Below are 20,260 nucleotides of genomic sequence, written 5' to 3' on the forward strand. Positions count from 1 at the left end.
TCATCCTCAGAGCAATTTGAAACCCCCATGTCCTATCTTCTGTTACATCTTCCTAAGGTCAGGTCATGCACTTGCTACTCTTCACAATTGTTGAAATCGACCTTGGCCCTCCTTTCACCCTTTGGTCTGTACACAATACCAACTGGTGCTATATTTAGGATTCAGGATTCAGCTGTTTGTCTGTGTTGCCTCACACAATTAGGTCAACCTCTGTTCAGCCTCTGCTACATTACTATGTAAGATGTTACTTATTTGATTTGTTTGCATCTGAAAGTCCCTCAACCATGCAATAAAATAAAGCCCTACTGGAAAGAAGACTGCGGTTGGAAAACTGCAAACTTCTGTCCTCATAAATATCTCAAAGGACTGAAATTTAGCACTTTGTTTGGATTGATTCTGATCTTTTTTATCCTAATGGACATTTCCGTTAACCACATCCGTCCTGTTTCTGGATATGAGCATGCTTTGTCATTGTCTCGACCCCCTGATTCGCTCCAACACTTGCTCTTTTCACTTCCAAACTGTGCGAATTGTGAGCCTCATCTTGCTTCCAAGTTCAGGTTTGAGGTAATCCATTCCCAGCTTCATGTGAAGTGCCAAAACAAGACCTTTTTTCTTTTTTGCTCTTTCCAACCTTCAGTGCTAGAAACGGCCTCCTTCGTGTGCCACATTTTGGAACACTCTTTTCTCGTCCTTATTGCTAATGTATTAGTAATATCAAGGTAAAGCACCAAGGGCTGTGCCAGCCAAGTCAGGCCAGGTTCCCTCTGTCACCAGTCCTGTGTGTGTGGTGAGAGACCAGAGTGCTCCCCTGGGCATTTGAATTCCAGGCTGGCTGAGGGTGTCACTATTGTTCAGGCTTTGGGTGTGGGCTAGGCTAACAGAGAGGTCAAGCAATGTACAGCAATAGAGGGAGCGCTAGGCTAGGAAATGCTAGGTGAGGTGTGTCCTTGTTGAGTCACTTAATGTTCAAGTGTAGTTTGAGTTTCTGTGTGTGCGCTGACGTCTGCACACAGGTGAAAACTTAACGGAGCTCTGCATTGCACTTACCAAACTATTTGATACATATTGTAATTTGTGTAAATGTTTAATTTAGGATAACGGCATTTAGATAATGCAATAAGACTTCTGTTCTCTCTGTGGATGAATAGCGTTTTTGTGTTTGTCTCTTTAAAAAGCCAAGGCATCTCATATTGCTGTAACAGAACCCCACATGGCATGTCTGTTGATTCACTGTGGACGTCTGATGGAACATCAAACGGTACCATTGACTTTGCCTCATCCCACCACACATCCTCTGTTGTCATTTTGTAGTGCATGCTGGATCATTTGTACAAGGCATATGTTTATCGAGGCAGATTCAGATTGATTGTGCCATTAATTGTAATTAATGGCCACATTTAACGTGTATTTTTCTTTTTTAAATCAGCCGTTCTCATCACAAACGTCTTGTAAATGTTAAACAGGACATGTGCTCTTCTACTTGTACTCTAAACTTGATGTTTGTGAAATGACTAGGGAAAGAATTACTACAGATGAGATCTTCTAATGACATTTGTCTTGCAATATTGTCATCTTGTTGAGTTTGTTTGCATCACCATGTAGAGTACTGTCTTCTGCTTTATTTTTGAAAGAGTTATGAATAAGCAACCTAAGGGTATTTCTGCAAAATGTTACTTTAGGAAGATGTGAATGACTTCTTTTGTATTTATTATAATTTCTTTATGTTCTGTAACCTAATTTTGTTTTTCTAATTCTGTGTATTGTACTAGTTTTTGTTAGTTGCTTAACAGCCAAAGCACAAATCACGCAGGCGTAATTATGTGCTGCAGCCATGACTCATCCAACACCAATGGTCTGTACAGTGTCATAATAACTTCTGATGTGTATATTAACTACTTATTTCGGAGGGACGATGATGAAAATATCTGCAAACGTGAATCTGCAAAAAGAAGGGATGTTGAAATTGAGTTTGTATGCATTTTCATTATGGCCTAACCAATGTCATGTTTTTGCCACCACTCTCACCAAAGTGCTTGTTCAAAGAAAGCAGATGGATGACTAACACCTCTGATCTGCTATGGACTGCCACTCTGTGTCTGAAAGAAAAACCCTTTGAAACTGATGTCAATGTTAGCCAAATGACCACTCTGCTTCTTTTACATTTCCCCCCTCATTGTGTGTCTGGAGTAAGGTGATGATCTTGAATTTTATATCCTGTGGATTAATACTGGAAGTACAAGATAACCTTAGGCGTAGAAACTGTAGCTTTTCACATTTGACCATGTTTTGATTGAAGACATTTTACATACATTTTAGTCAGTTTGTGTGGTGCAGTTGTACCCAGTTTAAAATAAATGCCTGCCTTAAAAGGTACTGTCTGCTTTAATGTGGCTCTTCTTGTTATACACATCCAACAAAATACTTCAATACAAGTGTAATCCAAAATACTTTTATTCTGCATAGGAAGACAATCGACAACTCATAACGATCAATGACCTGTGCAACAGGATTCACTTCCAGAACGTTCTTTGGCAGAGGCACTGTGTAAGGCCAAGTACTCCTTAAAGAGGGTCTATTATGCTTATTATGGTTTTCCCTTTCCTGTAGTGTGGTATATAGGTTTTATTGCATGCTAAGGGTCTGCAAAGGCTAAAATCCAAAAGTTCCCGTCGGAGTTCCCACACACTCCCCCCCCCCCCTCCCCCCTCCTGCCTGAAACACCTCCATAGTGACATCACTACGCAACACTCGCTTCTATTGACTGCGCTCTGGTTTCAGACAGGCGGAAAAGAGGTACTGCCTTTCAGACAGTTTGAGGAAAATAAAGACCTTTTTGAACATTAAAGCATGTAAATGTCACAGTACAGAAACAAAATACAAATATGAATCGGAAAATTAGCATAATAGGGGCCTTTTTAGGTCAACACTTGTTTCTTAACATGTAAATATGTTTCCTGTGTTGTAGTGACAGAAAAAATATCTTTCATACGGCCACCATCCTTCAACCATTGAAGATATATTTATTTTAACACTCAATCTTTGTATGGAATGCCTGCCTCCAATTTAAGACATATTAACATCAAAAGAGTTAACCTGGACAGGGACAATAGCCTTGTTTGGTTGTTTCTTATCCTCAGACCATAGTGTAAATAGAAAAGGCACCAGTTAGGGCTGATATTCATACTTGTACAATTCATCTGCCAAAATTGTAACTCTATTCAAACTTGCAATTTTAATAGAGATGTGATATACAGTCACTATCATCCCTTATTGATAAACAATAGCAACTGCACCCTCAGAGTGTAATCCATTAACCATGGCTTTTTAACACATCAATCTTGCTTGTTTGTCGGGTAACTGCATATGCATTACTCACTGCTGCTGTCATTTAGGCATATCAAGCCAGAACTATTATAGTCCATTATACTCTTGGATACCAAGCGCAAAAAAAAGCTATTTCAATTTTTTTCAAATTAGGATTTCTGCAAGCATTTAGGTAAAATAGAGCATGTGTAATTCAGCAGAGGACGCTTACAGGAATGACTAATGATAATAAGTAGAGAAGCATGGTGGAAAATATTTGGAGGAAGTTTGTGTGATAAGTTCACTTGTCGGAGGCGCGGATATAGACCAGAGAGGAGAGTAGCAGGAGCTCCGGCGGCCGGTGCAGCAGGATGAGGTTGTCGCTCCTCAGACCGTCATAGTGCATCCAGCAGCCGTCTATCTGGAAGGCTGCAGAGTAGTGATTCTCCTCCTTGTTGAAGAGCGTGGCACCTTCTAGCAAGTACCTGTGTAGAAAAGAGTTCTAATTATCAGTTGAGCTTTAGTTAGCCAGTTTTTTTTATCTGTCAATTGGGGATTATTTTTTAAATAATCCTTTTTCTTGAGTACCAATGAAGCTCCATACCTGTGCTGGCAGAGAGCCAGATGGTATGGAACATAGGACAGCTCCTCTGACTTCCACTGCTGCATGTTGAGAATGACAAAGGGTGGGGGCCCATGGCAGAAAACCCTCTGAGAAAACTCCCTCAGTCCATCACACCTGTTAAATAAAAAAACGGATCCATTTGCAAAGGAAGTGAGATAATACTGGAGGGAAATATAGATGGTATCACCCTCCCTGTGTCTCACCCCAGTTCTGAGCAGAGCAGGAGTTTGGGGCAGAAGAACTCGTCCACGGCCGACTGGATGGGGTCTCTGTGAGGAAGCTCATGAGGAGGGCTGGAGGAAAAAAATATCACAAATGGAATTCTTGTCAACAACACACCATTGACTAGCACTGAATTACTTTGTAAAAGAAAAACGACCTCATACAGAGACAATTCAGATGGGTGCATACACATATGGATTAACATACACATGAACAGGTGGATTTTTACAGGTTAGTATGTCAGGGGGTGAACTTAATCTCTTTAGGATGGATCCATATGGCAGTTGACCTGAGCCATAAGTAATATTTAAAGTGTTGACAAGGACTGTTTACAGGGACAAAGGCCAGAGAGACAATTGATATTTTAAGCATTTGCTACAGATGATCACTAGATAAAGACAGTTGGTGCAAAGCTGGTCTATGTCCTGAGCAGTAGCGGAAGAAGTGTTCAAATGTTTTACTTATTTGTTCCTTTTTAAGTGTTTTACTATTATATTTGGATATCTGGATTAGTTGTTCTGCTGCATAAATGTGTATGTTGCATTTTATTTAATTGTGTTATTTTTAAACTCTTTTCATACTGTAGTGTATTTTAATCTCCATTAATGCATTGTATTCTATAACATCATCAAAGATGTTTTAGCATCACTGTCCTGTAAGAGCCATACATCTCTAAAAATATATGTTTTCATGAGCAATTGAGGATAAACGTGATGTTTCAACTTTGAGACCATGCATTTTGCAGCTGATCCTTTTTGAATCGTTTATTAAGCTTAAGAAGTTAGAGAATTTCAAAACACATTAAGCAAAACTTTATACTTTATAAAAAGAGTTTCACAGCACAGGAAGGGGATGAAAAATGAATCTGAAACTAAACTAAAGCCGTCAGACAATGTCTTTGAGAGAAAAGTACAATATTTGTCACTAAGATGTAGTGGAGTATAGAGCAGAAAAGGCAACCACTCCAGTAAAGTACAAGTAGCTTGGATTTCTACTAAAGTACAGTTGCATCCCACCACTGGTCATAATACAAAGATTCTCTAAGAAGTTGCATCCAGTTCACTGTGTAACATCCAGATAATATTACCCCCCTGTGTGCATTGTACCTGATTTTAATTGTAACCTTGATGAACTCCTGGAAGCGGCTGGGGCAGCTCCAGTTGGTGCACAGGCTCTCCTGTATGGAGGACAGGAGGTTCTCCAGGTTCTCTGTGAAGTTCTCGTGCTCATTTCCAAACAGGTCAATCTCCAATGCTGTCTGGTGCACCTGAGAGCGGTACTGTCTTTTAGACATCCTGTCCAAGATCCACAGCATCTTCACTGTGGTGTAGTCACAGGAGTCCATCAGGTTGAGGAAGTACTCCACAAACTGCTTGCCCAGGAACACAGCCAGCTCCCTGGGAAAGCCCTGGTTGTCCCGTAGGATCACATACAGGATCACGAGGAAGCCATCGATGGTGCAGGTGTTTTTGAGGTTGATTTTGACGTACAGAGGGGTGCAGGATATAGCCTTTCGTCCTGCTTTAATGGTAAAGACACCCCCCCAAGGCAGCACAGGCCTCCAGAAGGAGCGATCCTCTTCCTCATTGTTGTTGATGGAGGCACGGATTTCCTCAAACAGTGTCTTAGACCTAAAGAGACATATGTATGGCAGAGGAATAGACAGAGGGGTTTTGTTTGTTGCACGTATGGGTTTAGACTAGATAACGATAAGAGACGGCGGCATTTCCACAAAGTCGGACTATGTAAACATACGTATGTCAGCTGGAAATAACAAAACAAGCAACGCAATGTCAAGTAACGCCCCGTTCAGGGAATAGACAAACCCCCAAACGCATGCTAGCTTTACACATTAGCAGCTGCTATCTTTGTACCTTTCGAAGTAGAGATTGTTCTCAGTGTTTGCAATTAGCGTTTGGAAGTCTTCAGTATCGCTCAAAACACAGTATCTACTCTCCATAGCTCTCGGTATTTCTTCATGTCTTGAATCGGACTGAAGCTATCTATCTAAGTATAGTTTTTCTAGCACTTTCTGGTGGTTATTAGAGTGATGACGCCCTTGCAAGAATCAAAAACAATCCCAATGTAACGTCAAGTTGGACAAATACAAACACTGCTGGGTTTTTCAACCCATATCAGAGCGCCGTGTAAATACAGTGCTTCCCTCTGCTGGTTTTCATTGTTATTACATTCAGTGTAGTCCCGCCCATCACCACACGCCCTTAAAAACTAGGAATCCTATGGGTTATGAGGTTCTACTTGTACGGTATAATAGGCATGCGATTGGCTGTCAGGGTTGACAGTTTTTCAATGGTTACGCCCTTCTCTGTCGTCATGCCCTCCTTAACGATATTCCTGAAAGTTAATACGCTGATTTTCATTTGTAGTGCTTGAGTTGTGTATGCAGCCTACGCCCCCACCTTTGACTCCCAACGTCTTTTGAGTAAAGTTAAGTTTTGCGAGTCCTCACCGTGCTCCTCTCTTCTGGTCAGGCTGCAAATGTGTGCACGAGACCCCAGCATCTTACAACAAGGATCTTTGGGACCAGAAAGATGTCAGCTCAAATCATAAGCGGGAAAGAGGTTTCAGCGTAAGTAACAGACCTGCACATTTATTGCTGCATATAGAACGAAATAGGTGTTAACAGCGTGACGAAACGTGTGTGTGTGCTGGCTAACTAAACTGCTAACTTGTAAGGTTAACGTCACTTGAGTCATAAAACAGTTATTCTCTTATGCATTATGCATGTTTAAAAGACAGTTGTTGTATATTGTTATCGTATTTTCTTGTCAGTGTTTGCAGCACAACATTCTTTTATAACTTAATTGAATTGGTTGCACTTTAGGCGGTCCACGTGAATGAAGTGTGCCCCAACAGTTACTATACAGCCAAATCAACCAGCTTAAAAATCCCAGTGTACTCTTTCTCAAGTTGAATGGTATATTTATTTACTGAAAGGTGGATAAGTCTCAATGTGGTCATACTTAATGCACTGGCATATGACTGTAATTCGGAGGTATTACAAGTCAGATCATTGAACACTTCGGAATGAATGGTTGAACATCCTCCAGCATTATGTAAGAGGCTGTGTTTGTATGATATGATCTTTGCCCTGTTGGTACAGTGACCTCAGGTGATGACAAGCTCCCCCTCACGAAAACCTAACTTGTTCAACTAACCTGCTTTTTCTAACTGTTTTAATATTTATTGGAATAGTTTCTTATGTTTTTATTAGTTTACAGTTTGAATGTATCCAAATATTGCTGACCATGCAAAGTGCAGGAGAGGTTTTTTTTGGTAAAGAGACTAAACATTTAATTGAGTTGCATGTGCTTGTCACAAGACATAACAGCCTGCGCCCTGTTAAAATCCCCTCACAGTACTCATTAGTTCTGTCACAGTACTCATTAGTAATTCAATTCACAGATCATCATGCATTCAGTAGGAGGATTTACATTCATTATTTTTGAAGCTTGACAGAAGCTAATCATTGATAGTTCTCTACAAGAGACCTACCTTTATGGATTTAGGTTTGATATGAGTTTCTCTGAGTTAGAATTACACATTTATATGGTAGGCCCTAATTTACTCCGGCCTCCTTTTTTGTGAATACATTTTAAGCAACAAAGGGCAGGTCATATGTGAAATATTGTCCTTAAAAGAAAGTTTTTTAAAAAAGGTATTTGATATACACTGCCCAGCCAAAAAAAAGGTCACAAGCCTGTGGCCAAAGAATGAGGTCAGCTGACTACCTGAATACTGAATGACCAGGTTATTCCATCAATGGATTTTTTCTTCCCTGATGGCACGGGCATGTTCCAAGATGACAATTCCAGGATCCATCGGGCTCAAATTGTGAAAGGGTGGTTCAGGGAGCATGAGACATCATTTTCACACATGGATTGGCACCACAGAGTCCAGACCTGAACCTGATAGAGAATCTTTGGGATGTGCTGGAGAAGACTTTTGCACAGTGGTCCGATGTATGCAAGACAGAAATAAATGTTGTGAGATTGCAGAAGCTTGGGGAAACGATGCCACAGCGAATGCGTGCCGTAATCAAAGCTAAAGGCGGTCCAACGAATATTAAAGTGTGTTACCTTTTTTTTGGCCGGGCAGTGTACATTGTTTGTACATGTTGATTTTAGAAAAATTGAAAGCTGTTTTTTGTAATAGGCTATCTGCTTTAAAATGCCTGCTCTTTTAAATGGGGCTTGAAGAAATTAAGATCACAGTGTCTTAGGTTATTTTGTCCTTTTGGATAAAGATTAGAAATGTAAAACACGAGTTTTCTATGTCATTTGGTCAAAAACTCTCAAAAGTTACTTTAAAGGTAGTTCAAAGTGGTGTCACTCCATTTGGTCATGCATCCTTAATCAATTGTAATCACGTGGTGTATTCTATCATGCCAATGAAGTTCATGTGATGCACAAAGACACCGTTTAATCTGAGTCTGTTTCATCTGTAAGAGTTTCAAATGTGGTCGTCAGTCTATCTTCAGAGCTTTTGAGCAACACGGTGGATGAAGTCAATAAAGCTCATTTGTTGTGATTAGTATAAGAAAAGAAGTGCAGTCAGGTTTGAGATTCAAACTGATGTGCTAGATCTTATAATGAATTGTAATGGCTAAAGTTATAGTCCAGTATCTTTGTGTCACTGCTGTCTTGTGTTTGATTGGTTTAGTTGACTTGAGTTAATCTACTGTACAAGTTGAGTGGACAACAAACAAAGATAAAGATAAAGACCAAAGATAAGATTCTTTTTATTTTCAATTGACTCTGATAACCTGGCTTTGCATATGCAGTGGAGATTGAGAGTGCAGATTTGAAGAATGAATACCATTTTCACAATAAGGAAGCCAAATAGCATGTATTTGAGCACAAAGAGCACAATGGGCTAGCCTCGTGGCTTGTGTACAATATGGTCGTTCTCTTTCCTTTTAATATAATACACTTGTCACTAAATTTCGATTTAGATGACTACATTTCCCAGTTTGGGATAAATAAAGTATTTCTGATTGTGATTAACAAGAGACTTGGTTTTTGATCTGTTGTCTTTCCTTCTCAGGCAGGTGAGGGAAGGTCTGAAGAAAGATGTGGAACAGATGAAGCTTCAGGACCCAAACTTCAAACCCGGCCTGGTGGTTTTGCAGGTAAGTGTAAACTTGAAACAGGAACCCGTCTTAGTAAAAGCTTTTTTGTTTGTCTGCTACTTTTGCATAGAGAAGTTACCCATTTCTAATTGTATGGTTGTCCTCTGCAGGTTGGCGACCGCGATGATTCAAATCTGTACATCAGCATGAAGTTAAAGGCTGCAGCAGAGGTACAAAATGAATTTACATACAGTGTGTACATCACACATTTTACACACTGTTTGCAATCAGTCTCAAATTTGGGTCTAATATCTGCTTCTATGAACACAGATCGGAATAACCGCTACACACTTGAGGCTTCCCAACACTGCAACGGAGGAGGAGGTGAGAGTGGATTTGAAGTTTTATTGTTGCCCAGCCTTTTATTTGACTGTGTACAATTTTAATATGCAACTAGTTACTGTGTTGGACTCATATTATGTAATTGTCCTCGGTTATGGTAACTGGATAATATAAAATATATACAGTGGGGAGAACAAGTATTTGATACACTGCCGATTTGGCAGGTTTTCCCACTTACAAAGCATGTAGAGGTCTGTCATTTGTATCATAGGTACTCTTCAACTGTGAGAGAAGGAATCTAAAACAACAATCCAGAAAATCACATTGTATGATTTTTAAGTAATTAATTTGCATTTTACTGCATGACATAAGTATTTGATACATCAGAAAAACAGAACTTAATATTTGGTACAGAAACCTTTGTTTGCAATTACAGAGATCAGACGTTTCCTGTAGTTCTTGACCAGGTTTGCACACACTGCAGCAGGGACTTTGACCCACTCCTTCATCCAGATCTTCTCCAGATCCTTCAGGTTTCGGGGCTGTCGCTGGGCAATACGGACTTTCAGCTCCCTCCAAAGATTTTCTATTGGGTTCAGGACTGGAGACTGGCTAGGCCACTCCAGGACCTTGAGATGCTTCTTACGGAGCCACTCCTTAGTTGCCCTTGCTGTGTGTTTTGGGTCATTGTCATGCTGGAAGACCCAGCCACGAGCCATCTTCACTGCTCTTACTGAGGGAAGGAGGTTGTTGGCCAAGATCTCGCGATACATGGCCCCATCCAGCCTCCCCTCAATGCGGTGCAGTCGTCCTGTCCCCTTTGCAGAAAAGCATCCCCAAAAAATGATGTTTCCACCTCCATGCTTCACAGTTGGGATGGTGTTCTTGGGGTTGTACTCATCGTTCTTCTTACTCCAAACACGGCGAGTGGAGTTTAGACCAAAAAGCTCTATTTTTGTCTCATCAGACCACATGACCTCTCCCATTCCTCCTCTGGATCATCCAGATGGCCATTGGCAAACTTCAGACGGGCCAGGACATGCGCTGGCTTGAGCAGGGGGACCTTGACGGCGTAGTGTGTTACTAATGGTTTTCTTTGAGACTGTGGTCCAAGCTCTCTTCAGGTCATTGACCAGGTCCTGCCGTGTAGTTCTGGGCTGATCCCTCACCTTCCTCATGATCATTGATGCCCCACGAGGTGAGATCTTGCATGGAGCCCCAGACCGAGGGAGATTGACCGTCATCTTGAACTTCTTCCATTTTCTAATAATTGAGCCAACAGTTGTTGCCTTCTCACCTCTGCCAATAGGCAAGCAGCTGGGATGGGCTGGATGGGCAACCCAGCCTTGTGCAGGTTTACAATTTTATCCCTGATGTCCTTACACAGCTCTCTAGTCTTGGCCATTGTGGAGAGGTTGGAGTCTGTTTGATTGAGTGTGTGGACAGGTCTCTTTTATACAGGTAACGAGTTCAAACAGGTGCAGTTAATACAGGTAATGAGTGGAGAACAGGAGGGCTTCTTAAAGAAAAACTAACAGGTCTGTGAGAGCCGGAATTCTCACTGGTTGGTAGGTGATCAAATACTTATGTCATGCAATATAATGCTAATTAATTATTTAAAAATCACACAATGGGATTTTCTGGATTTTTGTTTTACATTCCGTCTCTCACAGTTGAAGAGTACCTATGATAAAAATGACAGACCTCTACATGCTTTGTAAGTGGGAAAACCTGCAAAATCAGCAGTGTATCAAATACTTGTTCTCCCCACTGTACATGTTTTAACAGGGTAACTAGTAAACTACTTATTACATTTCAAAAGTTAACTTCCAAACACACTCACATTAAGACTCTTGTTTTTCAGTGCAGTGAGATTGGAGCAAAGTTTAACATTAAGGATGCTTTTGGTGCCATAACAAAAAAAGGATAGTAAGGTTAATGACCCTGAAAGGACATGGGATGGTAAAGGCTGTCTGTCCGTAGGTTCTTCACAGCATCACAGAGGTGAACGAGAACTCGTCTATCCACGGCCTCATCGTGCAGCTGCCCTTAGACTCAATTCACAAAATGGACACCGAGAAGGTTACCAACGCCGTGGCCCCAGAGAAGGATGTAGACGGGTAGGCACAAAGGGTTTACTTTTTGGTGGTTATTTGCCTCTGTTGAGTCTGGTTGAAAGAAGGAAAATCTCTCGAATGTTAGAGAGCTTTCATTGCAATGTTCAACATCTTCCGATCCATCCACAGGCTGACAAGCGTCAATGCGGGGAAGCTGTCGCGCGGGGACTTGGGCGACTGCTTCATCCCCTGCACACCAAACGGCTGCATGGAGTTGATCAGACAGACAGGTAAACACAACTTCATACACCCCTTAAACAAAAAAAATAATCTGTGCTTTGAAAGTATACGACAAATAATTGAATAAGCCTAGAAGTCATTTATCAATCTCCTCTCTACAGGTGTGTCTGTAGCAGGGAAGAAAGCGGTAGTGATCGGTCGCAGTAAGATTGTGGGCGCACCGATGCACGACCTGCTGCTGTGGAACCACGCCACCGTCACCACCTGCCACTCTAAAACAGCTGATCTCCCTGGAGAGGTAGACATGCCTCCACCCAACCCTGCAATGATATGATGTGTCCTCTCATCAATGCAACTGATCATTCTTGTTGTTGAAACATCATAAACAATTAATTGGTTATGACATGCTATAGCATATGCTATGCTGCCATCGTGTGGTATAAAACAATACTGCATGTTTTGCGAGTTTTTTTATTTTTATGGAAGAGTCACTTATTTTAATCTCTGTTTTCTTTGTGCAGGTGGGTCGAGCAGACATCTTGGTTGTGGGCATCGGGAAAGCAGAGATGGTGAAAGGAGAGTGGATCAAGAAGGGAGCAGTGGTCATCGACTGTGGCATCAACCACGTCCCAGGTTTGACTCGACGTTTCATTCTGCTTCAGGGTATTGCACTCTGGAGTTTAATAACTGAATCAAACAACTGTAAATTTACTGTTAAAGTTTCTCTCTGTGTTTTCAGATGAGACCAAAGCCAGCGGTAAGCGGGTGGTGGGTGACGTCCACTACGCCTCAGCCAAGGAGCAGGCCGGCTTCATCACCCCTGTGCCCGGAGGTGTGGGACCCATGACTGTGGCCATGCTGATGGCGGTAAGCTCCATCTAATGGTGGCATTAAAGGACATTTTGTTAATATCATTGCTATCATACTTATTATGTTAGACCCCAGCATGTACACTCGAAAAATTACACTTTTTGGTCAACAGAAGGACGTTTCAATTAATTATTTCTTAAGTCACAACCTGGATTTAAAAAGCGCAACTCTGTGTGTGTTTGTGTTTAGAACACCGTGTTGAGTGCAAAGCGTTTCTTGGAGAGCCACAAACCAGGGAAGTGGAACATTTCTTACACCAAACTCAACCTGCAGAAGCCCGTGCCAAGGTTTGTTTCATAATCTTCCCCATCCTGTCGTTCACATGCTCTGTTAACTTGGATTAAACCTAGTTATTTATAAGCAAAACCACTTGCTTGACTGCTTTTTGTCTCTCACTTCTTGCTGTTTCCTCTTGATGTGAAGATAAGAAATTGATTTTGTGTTTTGTCTTTATTACCTCCAACAGCGACATTGTGATTTCCCGCTCCTGCGTGCCCAAGCCCATCGATGGTCTTGCAAGAGAAGTGGGCCTGCTGTCCGAAGAGGTGGAGCTCTACGGCAAGACTAAAGCCAAGGTCCAGCTGAGTATCATCAAGCGCCTGCAGGCCCAGCCAGACGGCAAATATGTGGTGGTCACTGGGTAAGCAGACTGCACTTTTATCTGCTGTACTCAACTGTACTGTTTGTTTTTCCCTGGCCTGCAGACTGTACATTTCTTTAGACATTGCAATCTAAAGCAAGATAAAAAAAAAATCCCCCAGCTTCATCATGCCATGCATCAACATTTAAAATGAGTGTTTGTTCATGTTAATTTATTCCATAATATTTTCTGTCTACAGCATTACACCCACCCCCCTTGGTGAAGGGAAGAGCACCACCACTATCGGCCTGGTCCAGGCCCTGGGAGCCCAAATGAAGCTCAATGTGTTTGCTTGTGTCCGACAGCCTTCTCAGGGGCCAACGTTTGGCATCAAAGGTGAGCTGTGGAATAACGTGCAGTGAGAGGTGGCACGGGTTTGCAAGCTGATAAAATGAAAGGTTTTGAGTCATGCTCTGGTTTGTTTAATTTAGTCTTCTGTCTGCAGGTGGTGCTGCAGGAGGTGGATATTCTCAAGTCATTCCAATGGAAGAGGTACTACACTGCTTTTTCAAGTTTGTTTTTAACTGTTTGTTTAAAAATTCAAAGGTAAACTAACAATAACGAGTCTGTTCATTTTAGTTTAACCTCCATCTCACCGGTGACATTCACGCTATCACGGCTGCAAACAACCTGGTAGCGGCTGCCATCGATGCTCGCATGTTCCACGAGTCGACACAAACTGACAAGGTGGGTACTCCCTTTGGACTGTCAAATACACTCTTTGTAATGTGTGGATTATATTTCTATTCCTGTTCATCCTCAGGCTCTGTATAACCGCCTGGTCCCGCTCAGTGGAGGACAGAGGACGTTCTCCCCGATCCAGATCAACAGACTGAGAGTTAGTGATCGTCTCAGAGATTTATACGTTTTTACTCACAAAGTATAGCATACGTCTGACATTTAAGTTGTTCTCTATTTGTTTAGAAACTGGGCATAGAAAAGACTGATCCCTCGACTCTGACTGAAGAAGAGATCACCCGCTTCGCCCGCCTGGACATTGAACCGAGCTCTATCACCTGGCATAGAGGTAAGAAGTCTATTGATCTTCATGATATTACATCATGTGTCTCATTAAATCCACTGTATGCGAGTCAGGGAATCATTAGAGTGATATATCCACTATACTTAAGTCCCAGTACAAGATAAGGGCGTTTAAAAAATGTGGTAATATGCTGAGTGTTTTGCTAATGTATTGCAAATCGCAAATCATGCAGTTTCTTTAATTGGTTTTGATGGAATTCATAATTTCATTTTAGTGTTGGATACCAATGATCGGTTCCTGAGAAAGATCACTATCGGCCAGGCTCAACTGAAAAGGGATTCACGAGGGAGGTAAGTGTTTAGATTTCAGCGAAATTTTAAAATGTTTTTAATTATGATGGACAATGGAGGAAACGCCATGTTTAAACTCGAATACACGTCAATGTTTATTATAGTAGAATGAATGTGTCTGATTTCATCTCTTCTGCTTGTATGCTGAGTGTCACCTCTTAGTTTACTACATAATGTTGATGATAAGAGGATATTAATGTCCTCTCTGTTTTCTAGGCTCAGTTTGACATCACAGTGGCCAGTGAAATCATGGCGGTGCTCGCCCTCACCAGCAGCCTGGAGGACATGCGTCAGCGTCTGGCGAAGATGGTTGTGGCCACCAGCCGTGGCGGCCAGCCCGTCACCACAGAGGACCTGGTCAGTGCCGCACTTTCCCTCATGACTGGACCAACTGCTTAAGAATTGTGCAAACATAATATCATGCTGTTTTTCTCCGTAGGGTGTAAGCGGCGCGCTAACTGTGCTAATGAGAGATGCCATCAAGCCCAACCTGATGCAGACCCTGGAGGTGAGTACACACATTCACATTTACAAGCCAAAGAAGTTGCCTCAAGTTCTGGGCTTTGTGTCACATGTGAGTCGTCTGAATCCACAGGGAACGCCTGTGTTTGTCCATGCCGGCCCGTTTGCCAACATTGCCCACGGCAACTCTTCCATCCTGGCTGATAAAATTGCTTTAAAGCTGGTTGGACCCGAGGGCTTTGTGGGTAAGTGGATCTGAGTAAATGGCTATGGTATTTTTAATATTTACTTTATCTTCTCAGTTCTGCATCGCTACAGTAAATTGTTTGCTGTGTTGACAGTACAAATGATTTAGTACCAGATGTCATATAATTGAATGATGTTATTCACAGATCTAATTCTGTTACTAATCTCTTCTGTCTCACAATCCTTGTCAATTTTACAAAACAGTGACAGAGGCTGGCTTTGGAGCTGACATCGGCATGGAGAAGTTCTTCAACATCAAGTGTCGCTACTCTGGCCTGAGACCCCACGTGGTTGTGCTGGTGGCCACCGTCCGAGCCCTGAAAATGCACGGGGGAGGACCAACGGTGAGTAACACTACAGTTTTTAATATGAATAAGTATAAAGTTATTTAGATATATAAACCTGGTACACACATCTTAGCTTGGTGAGGCACAACAGTCTCTCATATAGTCTATGTAATTTGACATCTTGGCAATTCTCCACTGAATTCTCAACACAACATCAGCATTTACACAATAAATATTTCCTCTATACAAAACAAACTTTCCTCTTCCTCAAGAGAGGACGTTTAATTACATTTCCTGATGATCAATAACTCACATTTAATCTTCATCCAAACGATTTTAAAATAACTTGTAAACAAACAATTGTAATAGCCTCAGCTGTATAGGATTTGGTGATTTCATTGTTGGATTACTTCAATCAAACTTTTGTCTTATTTTATCAGGTCACTGCTGGGATGCCGCTGCCTAAGGAATACATTGAGGAGGTAATGAATAACAGGAGTTTTTTGTGTAATTAACAATGTGTATTTGTGTTTTGTATGGAGACGCTAAGTCAAGTCTGCTTTCTGGTCAGAAACGCATTAGGTGTGCAGCACAGCACATTAAAACACAGTTGCTGCTCTTAAATAACTTTTAATAATCTTATTTTAAAATGTGTGCATGTCTTTACCCTCATGTAGAACCTGGAGCTGTTGGAGAAGGGCTGCAGCAACATGAGGAAGCAGATCGAGAATGCACAGCACTTCGGCGTACCGGTGGTAGTGGCCGTCAATGCGTTCAAGTAAGTGATGGATGAACATGGTAGCAATGGACTAGGGTTAACAGTACCACCTAAAGTTGCTTCAACAATCCATATATTCATACAAAAATATATCCAATGATGGCAAGTTATGATAAAGGTTTCCTACAAAGAATAACCACCTGCAGTTTCTCTCAGTTTTACAGAGTCTGTTGGCAACTTTCAGCACATTATTTTACAGCAAGCAACTTTATTGATTTTGGTTCGGTCTCACCCCTCTGCACAACCCTGTTTCCCAAAGCATTAGACTGAAAAAAAGCTCTGATACACCTTCTGTATTCACCTGCCCTGCATAAACGGTGACTACCTGTTGAAAATAGTGCAGCATCTGGCAGCTGAAGAGCTACATATTTATCTCGAGTGATTGCAGGTAGCAAAAACTAAGCTTTAGTGAAAGTGAATATTAGATTTACATTCATCAATGTTTTGTTTACAGCTTATTGTTGCTAAATAAAACCAATTTAAAGCTGGGTCAAGAGATTATACATCTAGTTTTGGTTAAAAAAATGTTTTCATATTAGTGTTGACTGGACTGAATAGAATCCACAAAACATGCCTCAGTATCTCAAAGGAAAAGATATGGTCTTCACTTGAGGTAGATGGGTAGTTCATCAGTAAAGAGATTGAGGTGATAAATAGACGTGTAGATGAACATGTAGTTGAGAGGTGCATTATCAAAAGCCTCTGTATTTCTCACATTTATCTGTTATTGTTTCATCCTGCAGGACAGACACTGGGGCGGAGCTGGATCTGGTCTGCAGCATGGCCAAAGCTGCTGGAGCCTTCGACGCCGTGCGCTGCTCCCACTGGGCCGAAGGTGGAGCCGGTGCTCTGGCCCTGGGTCAGGCTGTCCAGAGGGCCTCTGAGGCCCCCAGCAAATTCAAGTTCCTCTATGATTTGGAGGTATGGGCCATGACATTTTCTGAGTTTTTCAAAATGGTTTATGGAAAGTATTTGCAAATGCCAGAAAATGTGCATGTTAATATATTAGATTAGTCTGTAAAGGGGAATGAAAATGTAAGGCACACTGAAGATTAAAAAAAATCAAGCTCTCGACCACTAATAGAATAGAATCAGAGGATGAAACCCTCTTTATTTGTCACATACATGCACACAGCAGAGCACACACAGTGAAATTGGTCCTCTGCATTTAACCCATCCTAGTACTAGGAGCAGTGGGCAGCTATCGTGCAGCGCCTTGGGAGCAATGGGGAGGGGGGATTGGAGGTGTCCAGTGCCTTGCTCAAGGGCACCACAGCAGGGCCTATGAGGTGAACTGGCAGTAGCAATCCACTTTCCATATTTCATGTCTGTTTGGAGACTTGAACCGGCGACCCTACGATTCCCAGTCAAAGCCCCTACTGACTGAGCCACTGCTTGACAATTCATAATTCATTCCCTCCTGCCTGTACATAAAAACAGTTTAGGAAATCATATTTTTGGTATGTTAAACAAAACACTGGTGGGTCAACATTTTGATGTTTCATTTTTTATGCTATAATTCCTCTTTAGCTCCCTATTGCTGATAAGATTCGAATAATCGCCCAGAAGATCTACGGAGCAGATGATATTGAGCTTCTCCCAGAGGCTCAACACAAGGTGGCGCTCTACACCAAGCAGGTCAGAAACATGTTTTTTTTCCTCCATCTTGTCAGACCTGTGTTTTGGCAGTGGCAGTTATTATAAATGGATTACAATGCTTAATGAGTCCTTTTGTTAGCAACCTAATACATGTTTTTGTTCACTCCTCTACCCTCAGGGTTTCAGCAATCTGCCTATCTGCATGGCTAAGACTCACCTGTCGCTCTCTCATGAGGCAGACAAAAAGGGCGTGCCCTCAGGCTTCATCCTGCCAATCAGAGACATCCGAGCCAGTGTGGGCTCCGGCTTCCTGTTCCCACTCGTTGGCACGGTGAGCTTACAAACAATGCATTTTTCTTGCAGATTCATGTTCAGTTATTAAGGTGTGACACATTACAATGTGGTTTTCTAAAAGTATCTGTCAGTCCTATAATTAGCTTACTATTAATGCAGCAGTCAACCATCTTTATCCTTTCATTGAAATAACGAACATGATGACAAACACTGCTGTGAACAGGTTGTGCAAGCAAGATGCATAAAATGGCTTTCAAGGGAAGGTGAATGACTGCATCCATTCATAACTGCATACACTCTGGAATTGTAAAACAAACGGTGTCACCAACTATGTTTGCTAAAGGTTCATCTGTGTGAATAAGAAAGCCAGGCATCTTAACCATAGAGGCTAATAACAAGTATTTTAGTATAATTAATCAACCAATTAAACTATGTAAACTATAATAGATAAGAAAATAGACAAATGTGTGACTCAAATGTCATGTTTCATCTAACCAACTGTCCGAAAACCAAATAATTCCGTTTTAAAGTGATTCACAGTATATTATAAAGGAAAAGCCATGTTTATTTGCAAATGAAGTCCCCGTCATCGCCTTAAATTCATTTTTCCTCTCCACAGAAGTGTTTTTTATTTATTTTTTGTTTTGTTTAGATTGATGGATTTATTGACTCTTTTATTAAAAATGGCTTTCTGTCGCTGCTGCTCCTACTGTAGATGCCCACGATCCCCGGTCTGCCCACCAGACCTTGTTTCTACGACATTGATCTTGACCCTGAGACTGAGCAGGTCAACGGGCTCTTCTGAGGCAGATGGTAAGAAGCTAGTTAAGATCTACAGATACAATCTCACATTTGAGTTGACAGGTACCTGGTTTAATATCTTGCCTTTGTTGTTTCTGCTCTATCCCCCATCTGTAGAGATCCTGTGAGCATTAATAAGATGTGATGGACTACTAACTGGACGTGCCCTCAGCTTGTCTGCTGGAGCTGTTTGCTTGTTGATGTTTTTCACTCGAACCCTTGCATCTGTAAATAATTTGTCTCTCCCAGAAGGCTGCTGAAATCAAGAAACTTAAATATAACAGTTGTAAATTGTCCTATTGACTATTCTTTCAGATGCTGAACAAAACAAGTCCCTTTTTTGTATTATTACAATCTGAAAATGCTGACTATAATTGGCGTAAACTCTTGAGTGTTTAAATTGGATTCTTATTTAACCAATTGTGTATATTTTGTGTGCACTGCACAACAAGTATCTCCTCTGGGCTAATTATCTTTTACAATTGCGAGTGCCTTTGGGATACATTTAAAGAATAATGCTGCCTTAAATAATGTTTTTCTTTTTGAACAATCTTATTACTTTTGCTTGTCAAGTGTCCTATTGTGTCTGTCTCATATTCTAATTGAATATTTCTAATACATATGTCTAACATTGCTCTATGAATCATAATTTGGGAAATGAGTGGATTCCACTTTTCGTCAGAACATTTCAAATAAAGTTTCTGTGATTGAAACCCCGACCCCCCTCCACATGTAAATCTTAGTAAAGTTATTTTTTACCTTATTTATCAAACCTGTTCATAAAACAATGTATTAATTGGTAATGGTCCCCAATTTTCAGAGACAGTGGGCGATGACCGCTTATTTGATAGAAATAAAGAGGATCTGGATTGATCACATGCTAAGAATTATTCTTTCACACAGCACTGATGTAAAATAATTTGGCATTGAGACTTCTCCGAACCAATCCATGTAGATGCTAAATGCATTTCTATATCACAAATGAATCAGGCAATGTTTTTTTTAAATGCATTTCCGAGGTATCTCATGCTTCTATTTGGTCAACCATCCTATTTTCAGACACTGGC

The 20,260-nt window shown here is 41.2% G+C and overlaps 2 protein-coding genes across 2 annotated transcripts; one reads left to right on the plus strand and one right to left on the minus strand.

Moving 5' to 3' along the window:
• Nucleotides 1–2,436: 2,436 nt before the first annotated feature.
• c19h14orf28 (chromosome 19 C14orf28 homolog) lies at nt 2,437–6,293 on the minus strand. Its single transcript, XM_063909006.1, has 5 exons — nt 6,028–6,293; nt 5,260–5,784; nt 4,135–4,224; nt 3,911–4,045; nt 2,437–3,791 (listed from the first exon to the last, which is right to left on the minus strand). Exons 1-5 carry the CDS (start codon nt 6,111–6,113, stop codon nt 3,608–3,610), a joined length of 1,020 nt encoding a protein of 339 aa, XP_063765076.1. The 5' UTR covers nt 6,114–6,293; the 3' UTR covers nt 2,437–3,607.
• Nucleotides 6,294–6,528: 235 nt separating this feature from the next.
• LOC134882028 (C-1-tetrahydrofolate synthase, cytoplasmic-like) lies at nt 6,529–19,906 on the plus strand. The gene is given in 29 exon segments (XM_063909678.1): nt 6,529–6,743; nt 9,221–9,305; nt 9,416–9,475; nt 9,576–9,629; nt 11,571–11,707; nt 11,834–11,934; nt 12,046–12,182; nt 12,406–12,517; nt 12,624–12,751; nt 12,944–13,041; nt 13,221–13,394; nt 13,594–13,730; nt 13,840–13,886; nt 13,974–14,081; nt 14,158–14,232; nt 14,319–14,421; nt 14,651–14,698; nt 14,701–14,726; nt 14,943–15,083; nt 15,166–15,234; nt 15,322–15,433; nt 15,639–15,778; nt 16,162–16,203; nt 16,399–16,499; nt 17,243–17,420; nt 18,030–18,137; nt 18,277–18,429; nt 19,108–19,205; nt 19,311–19,906. Coding segments are annotated over 28 exon segments (2,802 nt in total). The 5' UTR covers nt 6,529–6,705; the 3' UTR covers nt 19,198–19,205; nt 19,311–19,906.
• The last annotated feature ends 354 nt before the right edge of the window (nt 19,907–20,260 follow it).

The sequence above is a fragment of the Eleginops maclovinus genome, chromosome 19 (genome assembly GCF_036324505.1).
Source record: "Eleginops maclovinus isolate JMC-PN-2008 ecotype Puerto Natales chromosome 19, JC_Emac_rtc_rv5, whole genome shotgun sequence".
NCBI lineage: Eukaryota > Metazoa > Chordata > Actinopteri > Perciformes > Eleginopidae > Eleginops > Eleginops maclovinus.

Excerpts from the sequence above, each read along its gene's own strand:
- c19h14orf28 (XM_063909006.1), bottom strand. The coding sequence starts at position 6,113 with ATGGAGAGTAGATACTGTGTTTTGAGCGATACTGAAGACTTCCAAACG. Across the intron at positions 4,046-4,134 it reads CTGCTCTGCTCAGAACTGGG|GTGTGATGGACTGAGGGAGT; the intron begins GTGAGACACAGG and ends TTTATTTAACAG. Across the intron at positions 3,792-3,910 it reads CTGGCTCTCTGCCAGCACAG|GTACTTGCTAGAAGGTGCCA; the intron begins GTATGGAGCTTC and ends TTTTCTACACAG.